This window comes from Eptesicus fuscus, chromosome 23 (assembly GCF_027574615.1).
Source record: "Eptesicus fuscus isolate TK198812 chromosome 23, DD_ASM_mEF_20220401, whole genome shotgun sequence".
NCBI lineage: Eukaryota > Metazoa > Chordata > Mammalia > Chiroptera > Vespertilionidae > Eptesicus > Eptesicus fuscus.
Genome location: NC_072495.1, coordinates 4,463,213 through 4,477,379, shown reverse-complemented (window position 1 = coordinate 4,477,379; position 14,167 = coordinate 4,463,213). Strand labels below are relative to the sequence as shown.

Genomic DNA, 14,167 nt, shown 5'->3' with positions numbered 1-14,167 from the left:
CTTAACAACCACTTCATGGCTCACTGGAAGTTCTGACCACACATTGACAACGTCACACTTTTGGAAGAGAATGTGGCCAGTCTCGATTTCAGGAGAGCTCTGTCTGGCTCTGATCTCTGAGTGCTCCCCCAGCCCAGAGAAAAAGCCTCGTGGGAACGGAGGGGGGTCCCACGCCATGATAACAGGCCTATGGCACTGGCCATTCTTAGGATGTTTATGGTCTCGCTCAAGAAATAAAAGAAGAGGTCACTGCACTAGAGCAAACATTTTCGATCATTGCTTTATTTCATTATTGTTCAACAGCAAAGTTCCTTCCTCTCAAGGTGGATCTTGAATTGTTCCTTTCCTCATTCTGAATAAAAAAGGCAATGAAGAAAAAGCCTGTACTTTTGGAGACCTAGAATCTTATTTATGCTGATAAGCTTTTGACTGCAATTTCGTGTTACAATATTTCCTGCTGGCATCTTGGTGGTCACACGAAGCGGCCCACCCTCCAGTGAAGATGGCTGCCCACAACCACCACCGTTGAAACCAAAAGTAAGTGTTGAAAAATGCACCTTTTACAATAAAAAAGTAGAAACCAATTCAATTTCCTTTTTTTTTTTTTTTTTACGAATATAAAGTTTCTTGTAAATATGTACAGTCTTTTGAGCTAGTTCTAGAGCAGGAAGCATTTCACACGTGGGACACACGATATACACGCTGGGGCTCTAGAAGCCCGTTTCTCATGGAGATCCTAAATGAAATGCCAAGACTGAAAGACTCGTTTGCAGTGACCTTTCCAAATGCTGTGGACCAAGAGACAAAACTTCAGCAAACATTCAGTCGGATCTGCCCTGGGGGGCGGGGGCGGGGGGATGCAGTATGACCCCAAAGACTCGAAGCAACACATAGAACACGACAGCATGACACTGGCCAGGGGTGCGACCACGGGAGGGTCTTGGGCGTTTCAGAGGAGAAAGCACTTAGGTTAGGAGACGAGCAGGAAGGAGCCGGGACTCGGGCCAGGCTGCAATCTGGAAAGGGGTCTGAACTGTGGACGCCTGGGTTGAAACACGGTCATGTTCACCTGCTGCGGTGGGAACAGGGCTACCTGTCGGCCTACCTAGGATGTGCCTTGGTGGTGGGAGGCGTGCCTAAGAGAATCCAAAGCGAGAGATGCCTTGTGGGAGATTAAAGGCAGAAATAAGGCCGCTAGTTAGCTTGCCAACTGCAAAGCCTCTAGGTTGGTTCTTTACCAGTTGCCAGGAATGTACCGGTCGCCAGGGGGTAGAAACAGGTGGGCCGCACTGCACCTAAGGACTTCCGGGCCCGGCGGAGGTGGGAGCTGAGCTGCGGCTGCCTCTTCCTGGTCTTAGTCTAGCCCTAGGGAAAGGCTCGTTGGGGAGTCACAGTTTTGTGGGGTAGAACCGAGCTGGGTTTGTGTGATAGTCATCCACGTGGACCGGCAGGAAGCGTGACCGTGTGAGGTGGTGGTTTGCTGAAATCCTTCTCTGGTCGTAAGGCTTGAGCGTTTGGTTTTTGTTGGTTCAGTGCTACAGACCGCAGCTTATGTGGCCAGTGAGCTGGCAAGTCGTCAGAGGGTCTCGATTTGTGGGAGCTATGGTACGGTCCTAGGACATTGGCAGAGCAACCCTAGGGGGGCAGCCAGGTCGGGGGGCGGAGGGGCAGCACATGCAGCGAACCGCCATGCAGAACTCCCGGACGGGTCTCTTCCATCCCAGGGCGGGAACAGCGTGCCATCGCGGACAGGAGGTGGGTGCCCCCAGTCCCCTCCCAGGCCCAGAGGCCCATGGGTGCTGGGCTCAGAGCAAATCTATTGCATGCTTTCCTGGCCAAAGCTACATGAAAGCGGGACAGCAGGCGGGGAGATAACGCTGAGGGGCGGGGAGGGAAAGCTCCTCGAGGTTCCTTGGCCCCAAGTCACTGCCTCCGAACCGAGGCCCAATGAGCCGAGGCCCGCTGACCTCCATACATTCTCAGCTGGTGGGAGGGTTAGTCGTCAAGGCCATAAAAGGCAATGAGAACAGTAAACATTTGGCTAAGATGTCGCCCTGGGTAAAACGGGGCGTCTGCAAGGAAGGGCAAAGACGAGAATGGACCTATGTGAGTGCAGGGAGTTAGCCAACTGGCGGGGACTCTTCTACAACACGTTCCAGGAGCAAAGACCTGATGTGTGATCTAGCTAAAAGTGACTCAACAGGAAATACATTGCTATTCAAATCTAGTAAGAATTCTGTTGTCTTTAAAAAAAAAAAGGGAAAAAACTTGGAAAAAACACACAAACAAAGAAACAACCAACCCTAGGATCTTCAAATAGCTATTAATTAGGGGTCTAACCACACTGCAGTTAGCGCCCGGTTGGTTTCCTCTGATGAACTAGTACAGGCTAGAGCTAGGTACAAAAGTTTATGAATGCTTTGAAAGAGTAACAAAGTGCAAAGAGGATGACTGCAGGACGGTGCTGGCAGCTCCCAAGAGCCTCAGCGCCCCGCACCTCCTGAGCAGGGGTGTCCGCGCTGAGGTGGGTCTGGGTCCAGCTGTGCCATGGGTGGCTGAGCGATGGCGCTGGGGTCCCCTTCAGCAGAGTTCCATGGTGTGTTTGGTGTTTTCCTGCAGATTACGATGAGGAGTTGGCATTTCTGACTGAGCTTTATACTGAAGACTGGTCCCAGACCTAGGAGCAAAAGGAGGAGGAGCGGGTTTAGCCACCAGAGGCCAGAAATTGCTGTGCTCTTTGCATAATCCAAACAGGAAGTTTGCAGCACCTGGTTCCCCCTCTCAGCGGTTAATGCTGAGTGCTGGGCAGGGTGGCACCAACTAGCAGAGCCAACCCTCAAAGCTTGGGGTCCATCAGGGACTGAAATTCACTAAAAAGTCTCCAAAGCTATGAGTATTTCTACTGTCTCTCTCACACACACACACACACACACACACACACACACACACCATCTTATCAGGAGGGCATAGGAGCAAAGAAGATAAAAAACATTTAGAGGCTTTCCTCCCTCTGTCCCGGCAGGGGTGCAGATGGCATCAGAAGAAAAATGCCATCTAGAAAGGCAGCTTCAGTGACGGAAGATTCAGATTCTTCTAGAAGGCAGCCACTGCGACCAGCGTCAGGGCAGCCTTCCTGAAAATGCCTGACGAATGTGTACATTTGTGTGGGCGCTTGGAAAGGCAAGGCACAGAACGCTTTGTGTAGTAAGTGATTGGTGTGTAAGAAGGGCGAATACACACACATCTGCTTATATGCACACTCCCTCCAGAAACTGCCTCCGAGGAAGGGAAAGATCCTGTTTGGTCGCTACCCCATTTGTGGGACACACACACACACACACACACACACACACACACACACACACACTGTCCATTTGCTTAGGAAGTCTCTTGTGAAATCAAGTACCTTCGCTTGCTAACCTCACGTGTCTCACCAGCCTGAACTACAGTAGCGGCGTTCCTTTTCACAAGAGGCCCGGAGGGGGCCTCGCTCCCCGGTCACTCCTCTGGCTTCCGGATGGTGCCTCACCTTGTTGACCTGGGACAAGGGGGTCCTCACGGCTCCCGCAGGCAGCCGGCCCCTGCTGCTGTCTTCAAACGGCCTCCCAGGGGACCGCTCCCTCCGAGTGCTGAGCATGCGGCCTGGGGACTTCTCCCGCTCCAGGGGGCGGCCGGGAGACTTGTCCCTCCGCAGCTCGGTCCGCCCCTCTCGGTAGCGGTGGGGTGTGCTTGGCTCTCGCGGGTGGCTGGGGCCTTCGGGCGGCGCCGGGCTAGAGGCCACACGCTTGGTGATGTGCTCGTTGTACGTTGGCGGGCCTCGCTTGTTGGGGCTGCTGGCAAAGGAGAGGGAGGGGAGCTGAGGGGCATTCCCCTCCTGTGAGAACCCCCATGCCCCAGCTCCCCACTGACCCTGAGAAAAGGGCCCCACCCGGAGTTCTCCAGGCTCTTTGTCTGTTTGGTTTGGGCAGGGAGGGCAGGCAAGAGAGCACAGATGACGACAAAAGAAACTCAAGCTTCCGCTCTAGGAGCAGGCTTTTGTTTACTGAGCACCTACTGTGTGCCAGGCCCTATGCTCAGCTCTTACTGTCGTCAGACCATCACAACAGCACAAGCTGGGAACAAGCAGGCCCCACCCTGTACAGACAGGAAACGGAGACGCAGGCGGGCTGGTGACTGGCCTGAGCTAGAGAACGATGGACTGGGACTCAGCTCAGGCCAGTTTGATGTCACAATCCCCACCCTCTATCCTTCGACTTATCTTTTCCTGAGCCCCGGAGGCACGGGAGGACTGCACGTAGAGGGTCAGCCTGCTGAAAGGCCCTCGATGCAAGGCAGCCGTTTGGAGAAAGCCTGTTTCATCCCTGTCAGCTGCCATTGCTGTCCCCCTCCTGGGCTGGTGTTCAGTCCCCTCTCCCTCCAGGTGGCTTTCTAAGGAGGCAACCCAACGCTGATGTGAGAGGTGTAGGGATAATGGCCTGACATAAGTAGGAAGCTGAGCAGGGCAGATAAAAACAGTGTAGCTGCTCATAAAATGTCCCTGACCCCAAAGGGTGATGGTTAATAACCAATCAGGTGAAAATTCTGAGCACCTCCCCGCCCCCCAAAAAAGAAAGAAAACACCGAGGCCTTTTTGTACAACAAATCCAACCCTGAACCCAGCACTGGCCTGGGTGTTTCAAGACGATTTCTGCACACATGTCCCTCCCTCACCACCTCTGAAGAAGCAAAAGCGAGAAACAGAACTGACATGCGGCCTCCAAATCCATTCCTTCCCACCCCCATGAGCAGAAACAGATTCGGGTCCTCATTATCTGAGCATGATTAGTGCTGGGAGAAGGCAACCCACCTACAATGAGACCATTTATAGTGAATCCACTTGAGACATATTTTCATTGTTGGGGCTTTATCTTTAAAAGTAAAAGGAGAAATCAGAAAAATAAATTTATTTTATCCTTGATATTTTAAAAATCTAAATTACATGCTAATTCTAAAAATGAACCAAGTATGAATCTCATACTGACTTATTTTGCTCTAACTTTCTCAGCAAAATTATATGCTTGAAAAAAAATTTTAAAGAATTATGTGAACATGCTGCATGTCATCCTTTACAAAGATGCTAGCTTTTGCAGTAAATCATAAAGACATCTCTTCGAAAATATCTGTTTTTCCCAAAGGTCTATTGTAATCCTTGAAATTTAAATTTTTCCCTTTGGGACAGTTTATCATTTTATCAAATTTGTTGGTTTTCTTTCTTCAATTATTGGTCTAACTTTACCAGAACCTCTTTTGTCAATGCCCAGAATTGAAAGCAACTGAGCAGCAAAGATACTGATCCCTGGGGGAGAAAGACTAGAGCAAGCCGAGGGCCACACCTAGACAGAAGCCTGTTTGTGTAAGTAAAGTTTTATTGGAACACAGCCAGGCCCATCTGGTGATGCACTGTCTATGGCTGCTTTCACACTACAGCCGAGTGGCGTAGTGGAGACAGAGACCATATGGCCCACAAAGCCGAAAGGATTTACTATCTGGACCTTCACAGAGAACGTTTGCCAATTCCTGCTCCACAGTGAAACCGAGAGGCTGGTGAGCGAGATCACTTTATAAGCAGTCGGTTCGTTGTGCACAGTTTCATGTCATTCTCTTACTTCCCGGTGCACCGCTAACTGTGAAGATCCAGATACCAAATGTTCAGAAAGCCAGACCTCCCTGCGCTGAGCATGCAGCAATAGAACAGGGTAACTCGGATTTCAACAGCTTGAAACCAAGGTTTACTTTCATCTCTAGTTACGTGGCTTTAAGACATGGCAGACAAATAAAATGAATCCCAAGTAGGAGAATCACATCAAGTCTGTTTGTAACAGATGAGAAATTACAAAATGTGTCCACAGGGGCCCATCAAAAAGTGAGAGGGAGGTTACTGCCCAGGGGAAGAAAGATGGCTCAAGGAAGGCCATTCGGGATGTCGGCTTAGATTAATGGTCCGACATCTAGGCCGAGTGGGCAATCTTCCATCGCCATATGCATTAATAACTAATGATCTTCCACGTCAATTTTATGCTTCTTGCAAAGAGTTACATCTCCTGCTCTGCTAACTAGCCCAGGGCGATGTGGCTGACCTGACCTGCGGAGCAGCTGCGGGTTTGGACTGAGAGCGCCGGGCCCAGAGTTAGTCTTGTCGTGTTGTTTACACGTTGGGGGAAATTCAGTTTATTAAACGTTTCACGTAACTGCTGTCCAGTTTTGCCAAGCTGTGTAGTGACTTTCAAATTCTAGTTTTCACAACCTGGAGACCAGACAGTTGCTTTCACATGATGTGCGTAGTGCCTCATGACTGGAGTTTGCTTTGTTTATAGGGTCTGTACGCCTTGTCTTTCCCAAGAGCTATTTTGTGAACAGATAATGTATTTCTCCATTGAAAACACAATAAAAAAACAACAACAACCAGCACTCTTCCCCCCAATTTCAGACGTTTACGTTCTAACCTGCCCAAAGCAGTCTCCAGCTAAAGGCCGTGTATATGCCACGAGGCAGCTAAAGACTAACGCTGGTTTTCCACCCGCCTGACAACAGCATCATTTCTGCCCGTTCACAGACTCTGGGGCCACTTTCCACTACAGAAAAAGCCACTCATTTCAGAGACACCACAGTCCAAGAAGGAAGGTGCCTGGCCACTGAACTAGTGAGACAATGGAGAGAAAAATCTAATTACAGTACTTTGATTTGTTCTTGACATGACTTAGGAGCTACTTAAATAAAGCCTAGATAAATTAAATAAAAACTATTTAAATAAAATCTAAAATTCCCAAGGAAGGACTTTGAGCAGCCACTCTTGAGGCAGGGGCAGGCCAAGAGTGAGGAGCTGCTGGTGATCCAGCAAGTCCTGGGATTGAAACCACACTGACCGAACATTTCTGACTGACTCTGATATTTCAGCAAAAGAAAGAGACAGAGTATTAAATAGCCTCTGAGCCCAAGACCTGAGCATTTTGTAATATCAGAGGTGTTTCCTCCACCAAACCGAGTGTCCCTTCAGATTAGAAAGTGTCTTCTTCATCTCTGCACCCAGCCAGACATCGGGTCTGGCACAGGGTAGGGGTCCACATAACTCTTTGTAGACATGTGGGGTTGTAAACCAGTCCAAAGATTGAAATCCTAGATCATTAAATATCCCCTGGGTTAAATCACCTCAGCCCTTTCTGTGGACCAAGGACTTGAACTTGACACATCTCACGCCTCCACATCGACCTGGAGCTGGCTAGCCCTCTGTGGCAGGACAAGGCCAGGCCCACTTACACAATGCTGTGGGACAAAAGGTTTCCGCCTCCGCGGAGGAACACTCAGCAGCATCTATCAAAATCACAGATGCACAGCCGCTTCTAGGAATTTATCCTACAGGCAGATTCCTAAGCATGCAGATAACAAAACGACACAGGCACACAGTCATCTGCTACAGCAACAGCGGGAAACAATCCAGTTCCCAACGGGAAAGGAGCGGTGCAATAAGCTGAAGGTCATGGGAAGGAATGCTGTGGAGGCTTAGAAAAGAAGGAAGAAATACTTCCTACACTGACACGGAACGCTCTCGGAAATGTTAAGGGTTGCGGCCTGCACAGTGTGTGGCCACCTGTATGAAAAGGAAGGGCAGAGCGAGAAACCTGTTCCTTCATAAAAGCAGCAAAAACACCGACAAACACGGTCAAAATCAACTTTCCGGAACTCTGGAAATTAACCAAAGGCTTGCAAGAGCGTTTGTGTAAGAAAGACAGCTGACTTTCAGCAAGAACAAGCTTTGTGACACTGTAACTTGACCTGCTCCCACGGCTTTCTCCCCAGATGTGCAGCCGTGTTGAAAGCAGCAGCCTTGTGGAAGCCAGCAGAGTGGCCGCCACCAGAGGGAGCCTGGCGGGACTGACGCTCCCCAGAAAAATGTCACCATCTGACCTGTCTGGTTCCTCCTTGGAAAAGACCCTTCTCAGGGCTGGTTTTTATTTGTCCTGGCTTAGCGCTACCTCGTTGGAAAAGCCCGATCCCAGGGACCTTCAGTGGCAGCCATAAGCATCAGTCTGGGAGAGTCACTAACTAAACAGCAGCAAGCCCACGGAGGGGACCAGATTTCCCGTCACCACATTCTATTATCTGAGAGGCTTTGTTTTCAACAAAAAAATCATGACATACAAAGAAAGAGGGACGTCTAAATAGGACTTCATTTCTTCCGGGAAATCTTCCCTGACCCCCACGTCCAGGCTGGGGGCCTCCTCTGAGCACCACCTCAAACAACCCCGATGGCAGCCTCACCTTCTAGGCTGTGCTGGAATCGCCTGAGTGCATGTGTCTCTCCCCTGGGACTTCACCGGGGAGGAGATGCATCTGGTTTACTCTCCACTAACCCTGCCACAACCGCCCAACTAGCCCGGAAGGACATCTGCTGAAGCAATGACTGCAGAATGCCCGCTCCACCCTCCAGAGCCACTGAAACACCCTCCAGAGAAAGGCCGGCCGTTTCCTCCGCCTTTGCTAAGGGGCATTTGAACAGTCTCCTGCCATTACCCTGACTAGGTCACGTCAAGGCTGCGGAGCTCAAAGGAACGAGTGGCTTGAGCTTCAATGCCGGGGAACCTCCAGCCACGTTAGCAAGATTTCCTTCTGCTTTGCAGAAAGTGCTAACCCCTGGAATGAGAAGAGGAGGGGCACGGTACCTGCGGGAGGTGGAGGGACCCCGGTGGTGGTCAGTGCCAGACTCCTTCACGAGGTTTCCTTTGCAGCAAATGATCCTCAGTTTGTCCTGGTATGAGGACGCCAGGTAAATCGCTCCCGAGGAAATTGCAGGGCCCAGGTAGCGTGGGTTTGGGATTTCCAGATACGCTCGGGCCGGGGTCCTGCAGAGAACAGAAGAGCAGCAGTGCAGGTGGGCGCCACTGCTAGACAGACAGGGAAGGAAGAAACAAGCGCCCGGCCCGACACCCACCCCAACCCTGAGCCCGTCGGAGCCGGGGGCCGTGCTTACCCCAGAGAGGAGCGTGCCTGGATCTCAATCACTTCTAGTGAGTTGAAGTGGGTCACAAACAGATAGGGTTCTCGGTAGGCTGTGGGCCGCCACGGAGGAAGCGTGAGAAGGAAGGGTTAAAAGGAAGAAAATGAAAACCAGCCTGCAGTGCACCCTCGGGCCCAGCAATCCCACCGAGCACAGTGAGGCACGCTCGAGGGTGTTCACCGCCACGTTGTCAGAGCAGAAGATGGGAACCAGCTCAAGGCACGGGCGAGGGGATCAGGCACACACAACGTGGCACAGCTCAAAACGCAACAAGAACCTCTCCAGGACGGATATGGAGGGGGCGGGGGGAGTCCTGAGGTGTGCAGTTTTCTTTAGCGCATAAAGCAAGATTCAGAATAATGTGTCAAGTGTGCTACTGTAATGATAAAAAAGGGGGACATAAGAATACATTTCCTCTCTGCATTTGCATAAAGCCCTAGAAAGATAAGAAACTCAAAACTATTTTCTCTTGAGAGAGTGGGGATGGAGAGTTAGGAAGATGGGTAATATGGATGAGACTTTTCACTGTACACATTAAAAAATGTTTGATTATGTGCATTTTGAAAAAATTAAATTAAAAAAGACTGTGTTCATAGGTAATTAGATATTTCTGGTCTTAATACCATATATCACAGTGTCACTGAAACACTAACGATGACCAGTGATCTTTTTTTTTTTAAAATATATTTTATTGATTTTTTACAGAAAGGAAGGGAGAGGGATAGAGTTAGAAACATCGATCAGCTGCCTCCTGCACCCCCGCCCCCCCACTGGAGATGTGCCCACAACCAAGGTACATGCCTTTGACCAGAATCGAACCTGGGACCCTTCAGTCCACAGGCCGACACTCTATCCACTGAGCCAACCCGGTTAGGGCATGATCTTTTCTATCTTAAAGGGAAAAGGAGGCCCAGGGGGTCTCCTGGCCTTGAACCTGGGCTGGCTCTGTGCCTGCTTTAACCAGTGCACACGGTGGGAGCGAGGCCTGAGCTTCTGGTTCCGCCCACATGGGGAGGAGCTGAGGCCTCCAGCCACCAGCCCAGCCGGGCTCCCACCAACTGCTGCCATGTTTGTGAGGCCACTATGGCCCCGCTGACACCACATGAAACAGCTGCCGGCAACACATAATCATGGGCAATAAGCTGTGTTCAGTCACTAAGTTCTGAAACGTGAGATGCAGCAACAGATAAACGAAAAAGCCTTGAAGGGCATGTCAGCTGTGATGGTAATTCGGACATTCACAGGTACAAGCAAGGACATGTTTGCATGTATGTGTGATCATGCATGTAGTTCCACTTTTAGAACTTAGGAGCAGAGGATACTATTTGACAAGTGCATAAAAATTAGTACAAGATCTCATCACAGTGCTATTTACACTTAAAAAAGAATGGCCAGGACCTGAGTGCTTTGCCCAATTAGAATGGATAATATTGACAGGTGTTCGGCGATGCCCTGGGATACTCTGCTGCCTTGGAAATGATTTAAATAAACTCAGGAAATGGTCTGCTTTCTATCATGAGACTCTAACAAATACTCTGCAAGGCTGGTGGGTTTGGCTGATGCAATTCTCTATCAAGCCTTAGACTCTGTGCCCTGAGCACTGACTTGGGGGACGACTACACGTGGCACTTGGTGTCCAATGGAATCCCCGAGCACAGTGCTTGGGCCAAAATGAATTGCGCCCACAATGCTTCCCCAGGACACCAGCTGCTGGCGAAAGGAGCCCGCACACCTGCCTCACTCACCGAAGGCCAAAGGTAAGCGACTCCACTTGAGATCGTCTGTGCGGCTACGTCTTCCGTAAGAATCCACGAACACCCCAAATTCTGCAAGGAGTCAGAGGCCAGACATCAGCGTAGCTAAGGCTAACAGCACACACTGATGGAAGAAGGAGAAATCGAGCCCAGGGGACCACTGGCCAGATTTCACCAGATGGTTAAAACCTAAGGACCCTGCTAAGCCTGATCTATTAGAAAAAGAGGGTTCAAGTGAAAGGGGGAGAGAGAGGAAAAGAAAAGGGAGGAGGGAGGAGGGTTGAAGAAAGGAAGGCAGGGAGGAAAGGGGAGAAATAGAGACCCAGAGACAGGAAGGAAGAGAAAGAAAGACCCAGGGATTTGGAAAGAAAAAAGAAGAGAAACATCAAGAGAAAAGAAAAAGAAAGAAGGAAAGAAAAAAATATAAGGACAGGGAGAGAAAGAAGTGAGGACAGAGAAGGAAAGAACTGCCTGATCTTTGGGCAGAATAGGGTAGCGCTGGATCAGGGTAGCACCCTGGTGGGGACGGACGGCGATCCTGAGAGGCCTTTGTGGCAGCTGGAAGTTCTCTGCACCCCAGCAGGCCCCGCCTTGCCCGAGTCCCCTGACAACCCGCAGCCCTGGGGCCCAGTCTGGGTCTGCTGGTGCCCAACAGCAGCGAGCGGCAGCCGGACTCACCGTGGAAGCAGAGCAGGTACTCCTCCCGCTGCCCCGCACTGTTCACCTGCATTATCGCGACAGGGAAACTGTGGGAAGAGGAGGCAAACACAGCAGGCGCCAAGGAATGGTCGTTCTTGTCCAGGAATTCTGAAAAGCAGGCGAGAAGCAGGGCTTCAGGAAGGGGCCGGAGCTGGTGGCAAGGCCAGAGCAGTGTGTGGGCTGGGAGGACTGGGGCCCTACCCTCAAGCGTGTACTGCTTCATGTCAATTTCGTAGAATTTATTGGTTCCGATGAGGATACTGTAGTTGGTGAAGTGGATACAGCTGCAGGGCTCTGAGGTCTCTATCTCCTGAGAGAGGGCAAGAGGAGAATGTGAGTGTCCTGACCCAAGGTAGCCACGCCTCCAGCTCTCCTGTTTCCGCCTCAGGCCTCACTGAGCCTCGCAGAGGGACCCCTGCCACCAGACGAGTTCAAGCTGTGGATCACGCACAGCAGTCAATCTTTTCTCGTCCCTTTGCTATCTCTGAATTCTTTGCAACCCCAATCTAAGAAAATAAGGCCAATTACAGCCAAATAAAAGGGCAGAAACACCAGTTCAATGAAAAGGTAGCATTCAAAAAGAGAGCTTTAAAAATGCAACATTCTTATCAGAGGAAAAAGCCTGGAGAAACACACCAACTATTAGCAGTGGTGGCTGGAGGGAGTGCTTTTAGCTTCCTTCTTTCTTCGAATTCTACGTTTCCATTTTGAACCTACATCACCTACATAATTATTATCACCATCACTGTTGTCCTCTGTCTGAATTATCTGCTTCCTAATTGCTGCTGCTTGCTTTCAGGCCAATCCTGAGGGTCCAGCAACCCAGGCATGCTTATTCGAAATGGTGGCCAGGAATTAGGAAGAAGCAATGGTTTCTGAGAATTCTCCTGAAGCGAACAGTTCAAACTCTAATCAGCATTATCCTGACCACTAACTATTCACTGACCACCTACTACGTGGAAGGAAACTTTTAGGCAGCATGACAATGTGAAATGGCTGGAAAAATCAAAGTTCAGTTTTGGTTTCGACTGTGTAACTTCGCAAGGCCAGCCTCAATCGTCTTACCTGAAACTGGGGATTGCCACACCTGCTTCTCAGAATCGCTGCAAAACGTGTTTGTAAAGGAGCCAGCTCAGTCTCTGGTGCCAGTAGGTGCTCAGTAAAAACCCACCCTAAACTAACAACAGCCCACGCTGGGTGGACAGGTCCTCCAAGGAACGACCCTGGTTTATTCACCCTTCCTTTCACTTTTGAGACTAATCATGAAAGAACCTGAAATAAACCGGCTTACTGGGTGGAACATCCTACCCTGGGACGACAGACAGCCTTCTCCCGAAGCGAGGCCGGGAAGGGCCCGCCGGCACCCTGCCAGCCTGCGGTCATCCTCATGACCCCGCTGCTCCGAGGAGAGCAGAGCTCTGCCTGCACCGCCCGCACAGCTAGCAGAGGCTTTTCCGAGGTAACTCATAGAACTTCCAGGACCCAGAAAGACTCTAGTAAGCGCCACAGGGACGGCCAGCTTCTCAGAGATCCCTTTCCTTTTCTCCTGCTCTCTCCATCAGCCACCTTCCTTTCCACCTGAACGAACGGCTGGCTACACGGGGCTGGCTGGAGAGGCAGCTCACGACCAGGAGGCAAGTGAGAGGAGACGTGCAGCCACCAGCGGCCTGGAGCCTCCTCCAGGAAGAAAGGGTCTCTCTCCAAGGTCACCCGGCGAGAGGACGGCAGGCGAAGGGACAGACACGCACTGTTCCCTGAGAAGCACGCTTTCTACGCCAGCGCGTGGGCAGAGCAGACGGACCAGGCCCGAGACTTACTTTGCGAATGCAGTACTTGCTGAGGTTTTCGTTGTAGCGGAGAACGACGACTTTGCTGGGCATGGCTGCACAGATGCAGAGCCCGTTCTCAATCTGAAAAGCATCGGAGGAAAAAGGAGTGTCACTGGTGTGTATAGTGACTGCGGGAAAAGAGCGAGGTCTCACCCTCGGCACTGCTGAGCCCTCGACCAGGTGACTTCTGTGGTGAGGGGCTCTTCTGTGCATTGTGGGATGTTCAGCACCAACCCTGGGCCCTGCCTACTAGATGCCAATAGTTTGACAAAAAATGTCTCCAGCCATTGCCCAACATCCCGGGGGCAGGCTCCCCCTGCTCGAGAACCCCTGATTTAACAGAAACGCAGAGAAAGGCTCAGGAAACCCACCTGCCCCCACACGCATTTTGTGTGTGTGTGTGTGATCTTACACCCCCGGGGCGGGGAAAGGCAGTAGACATTGCTACAAGAATTTAGAGAAGGTTTTGGCCCAGAAAGAAAAGTTCTTAGCTAAGATCTGTGTATAGAGTTCTACATTAAAACTTTTTCTAGAACAGCTGAATCCCTCTTACTTCACCTCCTACACCGAGATCTTTGTCATTTCACCAAGAGTGAAAAGAAGTTGACTGTTCAAATCAGTCCTGAAAGGAAGGTGGCTGGCAGGGTGGGCAGAGGGAAATAGGATGGATTAGGGAAGGAATACACAGGAAAATGAAAATTATTGGCAATATTCTATTTCTTGGGTTGGATAGCGAGTATGTAGATATTTAAAACAGTATTAGGTGTTATAATTTTATAATTTACATATATACTCCATATATTTTTTGTATGTTTCAAACATTATGATGAAATTAACTTATAATTTTTTAAAAA

At 50.3% G+C, this 14,167-nt stretch overlaps 1 protein-coding gene across 1 annotated transcript in view; it reads right to left on the bottom strand.

Moving 5' to 3' along the window:
- Positions 1-1,126: 1,126 nt before the first annotated feature.
- CIT (citron rho-interacting serine/threonine kinase) overlaps positions 1,127-14,167 on the bottom strand; it is a 163,874-nt gene continuing 150,833 nt past the window's right edge. Inside the window, exons 40-47 of the mRNA XM_054712660.1 lie at positions 13,302-13,394; positions 11,686-11,794; positions 11,464-11,592; positions 10,777-10,857; positions 9,005-9,083; positions 8,697-8,876; positions 3,530-3,830; positions 1,127-2,677 (exon numbers count right to left, since the gene is read on the bottom strand). Coding sequence (XP_054568635.1) covers positions 2,654-2,677; positions 3,530-3,830; positions 8,697-8,876; positions 9,005-9,083; positions 10,777-10,857; positions 11,464-11,592; positions 11,686-11,794; positions 13,302-13,394 — 996 coding nt within the window. The 3' untranslated portion in view covers positions 1,127-2,653. The remainder of the gene's footprint in view (positions 2,678-3,529; positions 3,831-8,696; positions 8,877-9,004; positions 9,084-10,776; positions 10,858-11,463; positions 11,593-11,685; positions 11,795-13,301; positions 13,395-14,167) is intronic.